The sequence below is a fragment of the Esox lucius genome, chromosome 17 (assembly GCF_011004845.1).
Source record: "Esox lucius isolate fEsoLuc1 chromosome 17, fEsoLuc1.pri, whole genome shotgun sequence".
Taxonomy (NCBI): Eukaryota; Metazoa; Chordata; class Actinopteri; order Esociformes; family Esocidae; genus Esox; species Esox lucius.
This window is the reverse complement of record NC_047585.1, coordinates 5208075-5213988: the sequence shown is the minus strand read 5'-3', so window position 1 is coordinate 5213988 and position 5914 is coordinate 5208075. Positions and strand designations below refer to the sequence as shown.

The window sequence follows — 5914 nt, the reverse complement described above, 5'->3', positions numbered from 1 at the left end:
AATCCACCAGAAATAGTCACAATATAACAATAAACAGTTTTAATTTTGGTTTACTGTAACATAGCCAATGAAGCTTGTAGCCAGCACGGTTTTGTCTATTCTGAACAAATCCTAGTGCATACTTTGTTCTGTACATGGTGAGGATTGAGCACCAGTCACCCGCCATGGCAGTCTGTGTCTCTAATCACTACGCTATTTTACAAGGGCTAGTCAGTCAGTCAGTGACTCAGTCACTCTGTCACTCACTGAGTAAGAGACATTCGTTCTTCTTGACCGGCTCAGCTTACGCAGTCCAGCAAAAATAATGTTTATATACACAATGGATCTGATGACAATGTAAGGAAGTGAAAGAGGAGATACCAGGTGTCTCTGTTCTGGTATCTCCTCACCACCAAAAACTCTGAGGACTGGGGCAGGAGAACACATGGTACGCAGATCAGTGTTGATTAAAGACAGAAAGCCATTAACTGTCTGGGACTTAAACAGATATTACATTAAGTCATATTGAGGGGGATAACATTTAACATTAACTAATATTGTATTATGATCCAAGTGTTTTCTGCAATGCATGCAGTGTTTTCAGCATCAGAATGCTCTAAAACTGCAATTTCTTATATTATTACATCTCATCTCATGTTTTTTTCACTTTTGCTCTACTGCTGACTCTCAAACGTCCCTTTGGATGCCTCTTGTCTAATCAGTCTTTTTAGGGTTCTGCAGTCAGATCAAAACAGCTCTACTATTTAAGATAAAAGTAACACAATATGGAAAAAATCTGTTTTGCCATTGATGAGGAACTGTAGTTATCAAATGTAAAACCACATAATTGTATTGTGTGGGCAGCATCTAGTTACAGGAACACTTGTAACAGACAAGCTAATGGATATCTAAGTGTTAAGTTTTACTGTACTCCAATCTCAGTGCTGGTTTAAATTTGCAAAAAAATCTTAAAATGTACAGCTCTGGAAAAATTATAAGAGACCAATGCACCTTTTTCTTTCCTTTCCAAACGTTTTGAGTGAGTTTTGAGTGAGGAACAGAAGCGTTCAATCTGCAGTGGTCTCTTAATTTGAACCCTTCTCTTCCTCACTCAAAACCTTCCTTTTCAACTTTTGGAAAGGAAAGAAAAGGTGCAGTGGTCTCTTAATTTTAACCCTTCTTTTCCTCACTCAAAACCTTCCTTTTCGACTTTTGGAAAGGAAAGTAAAAGGTGCAGTGGTCTCTTAATTTTTTCCGGAGCTGTATGTCAGCAAAATGTGAAAATATGAAAAGGGAGTGATGGACTTCATTTGCATGCTACCATATAGTGCTAGAACCATAGAAAATGCTTAATTTCTATGGCTAAAACACCCTTCGCTTGCTATATTTATACACACAGACCACTTTGATGTGATCTAATATTTAGCATAGTATCCAAGGATACAAAGGATAGTGTCACTGCACTATGTTGCTATGGTGATGGTAAACAGTATAACTTACATAGACTGAAAGGTAAGTCACACAGACACCAACACGCATGCTGGCTTAGATGGCAGCCCTCAAATCACATGGATCGGAGAGAGAATTCAGCTTTGTGGATCAAGATGAAATCTGGTAAACTGTCCTTTTTAAAGTTTTATATGACCTTACAACAGAAAACATTTTGTTTGTCACTTTAATTTAAGTTGATTATAATTTTTTATAGCTATTGTAATGGTGGGTTATAGTTCATAGTGGTGGTAGCAAAAGGCAAGTAGTAATGGTTTTGTAGTAGCAGCTATGTAGTAAACTAATAGTAGAAGTAGTGGCAGTAGTAATAATCTTAGTAGTAGGACTCAAAACAGTATCCTGATACTAACAGCAATTATGCTGGAAGAGGCATAAGTATTAAAATACTTCTAATCTATTTAATACAGATTCATTTTAGTAAAAGTCAGTAGGGGTTTATCCTACTCTGTACTATCTTTATTTTGGAATGACATGGTTGCCTGAGCTGCGTAAATTGATTTAGCAGCCCTTTTATTTTTTTCTGTCAGCCCAATACTCTTTTAAAAGCTTTCTAAATGTCTTTGATTCATTTGCAGGAAAGTCCATGTAAAGATAGAGCTTGAGTCTGCCAAAGTCTGGCCCAATAAATGGGGATTCTTAACCAAGTCCTATAAGGAAGTAAGCCTGTGGTGAAACATCATGCAGAATGTGTATATATATAAAACTAACAGGGCTCTATTTAAATCAAAACAATTAAATCATTAATAAGTTGAAATCACATACTGTGTTTTTTTTTCAAATGTTCACATGAAATGCAATGTTTACAGACACAGGAAGCAAGCCAAAAGCTAAAGGAAGCAGTAAAATTAGAACTGCCGCCTCATCTTAAAACTCAACCTCCTACCCCACCTGGAAAATTCATCCAGGTGAGCCCATACAAACTACATAGATGAGTTTGAGAATGTATGTATTAATGTGTGAGTATGAAAGAGGTGCAGGCTCTAAGGTTCAGATCGACGTGCATGGAAGAAAATCTGACGACCTGGATGCTGTTGTGCCTTCTTAACCACAGTGTCAGTGTTCTCATGCTTTCAACGATAAGCTCTTTTTTAATGTGGATGTTTTTTTACCTGGCACCACTCCACCAGATGTGGAGGTTATTTACCTGGCACCACTCCACCAGATGTGGAGGTTATTTACCTGGCACCACTCCACCAGATGTGGAGGTTATTTACCTGGCACCACTCCACCAGATGTGGAGGTTATTTACCTGGCACCCTTCCACCAGATGTGGAGGTTATTTACCTGGCAACACTCTACCAGGGGCTCTAACCTCCTCCCTATAGATTGTTTCTACATTGTTTGAAATACAACCTACCACCCCAGTCGTGTCATCTAAATAATTTATGATTAGTTGAAGTTGAATGCAGCCCAGCAGTCATGGACGCACAGGGAGTAAGGGAAGGGGCTGAGCATGCATGCTTGGGGAGTCTCTCATGTTGAGGTTGTTGAAGCATAAGTTTAGTTGACCACAGACCATCGGTTTATCTGTACACAGGTAGTGACGTTCATTCAAAGTGCGACAGTAATTAGCAAATGGGCTTAAGGTACTGTGATGTGTGTTCCAGGTTGCAATGCCTATATAGTAGAGGACAACTGGAAGTTCTTTGAGATGCGATCGAGTTTGTAAGATCGAGTATGAAGACCGAGTCTGTAACCTCATGAACAATAGACTATCAAATGCTGTAATGAATAATTGAAGTACACTCTCCCTTGATGACCGGGTACATGATCATTATTTCAACCACTATACGAAATGACTGATTTCTAACAAGGGTCAGCATGGAGGAGGTGGTGTTGCCATGTCTGTCAGGAAGACAATCTTCCGGATTGGCAGGTCTTGCTCCAGTCACAGGTCTCCCAGTTTCCTGACAAGCTATTAGGGACATATGGTGTTCAAACTCATAGTTTTAAACAGCATCCATTGTTCTGCAAGGCCAGAATGCACATTGTAGTGGGTCTAGGGTGGTGGGTATGATGATGATGGAGGTGAAGTGCTCCATTATCACTTAATCCACTTAAGTATTTTATTTTAAAAAGTAACTCCAAAATGAAACCATACATTATTCTATTGGGTAAAATATAACCCAAAAAACATGCAAAACTGAAAATGCATTCAATAAGTCTGGAGAATCACAAGGTAGTTGTAGTTACTTAGCAATATGGGACCTAAACCTGCAGAGGGCAGTGCAAATTTGTACAGCACCATCCAAGGTTGGTTAGACAAGACTGCCTTGCTGTGTTCTAGCGACTCATCAGGGTTGTCCAAGCCCCTACAAGCTCAATAATTGTTGTTGGGCAGTCATGCTGGCCCAAACAGAACAGTCTTGATGCACTTTGGATCTTAGATGCCGCTGATAGGATCTGCTGCTATGAAGCAAGACCATGTGCATGAAATGGACTTCACAACACTGGAAGGGTTAAACAATGAATAAAAACACTATGTGGGGAATATAGTTCAGTTTAGGAACCAGATTGAAATGTTGGCTGCTGTGTGTGACACTGAGGTCTGTGTTGCAGGTGGGGCCTTCTCCCCCAGTTCCACAGACCAGCCAGGCTCTGATTGGCTGGCGTTCTGCTGTGCCCGGGTTGCAGCTGGATTGCTACGGAAGGGTCCAGTGTGGGAAGAAGAGCTTTCTGAAGGAAATGGGCTGGGCTTTTGATGCCTGCAGCTAAGAAATCCTTTGCCACATGACACCTTCCTCCCACTTTATGGCAATGTTAACACAGTGAATATTTCAAATTATTCATCATGTGACTTTCCTTTATTCCTTTATGTATTCCTTTATTACTTGAATTTGTAGTTCTGTTGAATATCACCTAATTATTAATAGGATATTCTCTTTGCACCTTAGATCATTAAGTCAATAGTGCTGAATACTCACATATGTAAAATCTGTTTCCAAAACCTTGGAAATCTGTTTCCAAAACCTTCAAACAAGGTTCTGTTCTTTCTTTGGGTGGCATGCAACAGATGATCTATGGTCATTATGCATTATATTCTTCAACAATCAATAGCAATGCCTTGTACCATCCTGATCTCGCAAGCCCACATTCTGTTTGGCTTCAGGGATGTAAGCTTGAGAGATCAGGTTTGTAAAATCATATGATAATACATCATACTCAAGTGAAAAGTTGGATGTTGCAACCAGAGAATGTCCCGTTAACATTTTAATTTAGGATTTTGATACAAAGTTTATTTTGTGTTCAAGACTTGCAGAGCACATTCATTCTTGCATGCCTTACCCATCACTACAGTACATATGACACTGTCACACTGAGCACCACTACAGCTGCACTGATAATTACACATACATTTAGGTTCCAAAGTATTTTTGTTATTATAAGTTTTGTTATTTTGTTTACCAAAATATATTCAAGTTACAGTTAAATAATGAATATGTTATATAATGTTATATAATTTAATATGTAGCCCCCTCATTTTCAAGGGACACAATGGTATTTGGAGAATTGACTGAAAAACTGTTTCATGGACAGTTGTGGGCTATTCCTTCGTTATTTCTTCATCAATTAAACAGGTAAAAGGTCTGGAGTTGATTCCTGGTGCGGCATTTGCATTTGGAAGCTGTTGCTGTGATTCCTAACATGTGGTCAAAGGAGCTCTCAATGCAAGTGAAACAGGCCATCCTTTGCCTGCAAAAAAGAAAAATCCAACAGAGAGATAGTAGGAACATTAGGACTCTCCAAATCAACAGTTTAGTACATTCTGAGAAAAAAAGAACGCACTGGTTGTGGAATATCGTAGGATCCTTTCCTTGGTAAAGAAAAACCCCTACACAACATCCAGCCAAGTGAAGAACACTTTCCAGGAGGTAGGCATATCATTTTCCAAGTCTACCATAAAGGGAAGACTTCACAAGAGCATATACTATGTGTTCAACACAAGGTGCAAACTCGTGAAATTCATAAGCCTCAAGAATAGAAAGGCCAGATTAGACTTTGGCAAAAAAACATATAAAAAAGCCAGCCCAGTTTTGGAACATCATTCTTTGGACAGATGAAACTAAGATCAAGATCAACCTGTACCAGAATGATGGGAAGAAAAAAAATGGAGAAGGCTTGGAACGGCTCATGATCCAAAGCATACCACATCATCTGTAAAACAGGGTGGAGGCAGTGTGGTGGCATGGGCATGCACGGCTTCCAAAGGCACTGGGTCACTAGTGTTTATTGATAATGTAACAGAAGACAGAAGCAGCCGGATGAATACTAAAGTGTATAGGGATATATTGTCTGCTCAGATTCAGCAAAATTCAGTGAAGTTGATTGGACGGTGCTTCACTTTAAAGATGGACAATGACCCAAACATACTGTGAAAGTAACCCAGGATTCTTTTAGGTAAAGAAGTGGAATATTCTGCAATGGC

General features: G+C 39.3%; 1 protein-coding gene across 1 annotated transcript; it reads left to right on the top strand.

The window, feature by feature from the left end:
* The first annotated feature begins 1490 nt into the window (after positions 1–1490).
* On the top strand, positions 1491–4898 carry LOC105029528 (uncharacterized protein C20orf85). Its single transcript, XM_010902928.3, has 4 exons — positions 1491–1593; positions 2064–2145; positions 2295–2393; positions 4048–4898. The coding sequence occupies exons 1-4, from the start codon at positions 1529–1531 to the stop codon at positions 4201–4203; spliced, it is 402 nt and encodes a 133-aa protein (XP_010901230.1). The 5' UTR covers positions 1491–1528; the 3' UTR covers positions 4204–4898.
* The last annotated feature ends 1016 nt before the right edge of the window (positions 4899–5914 follow it).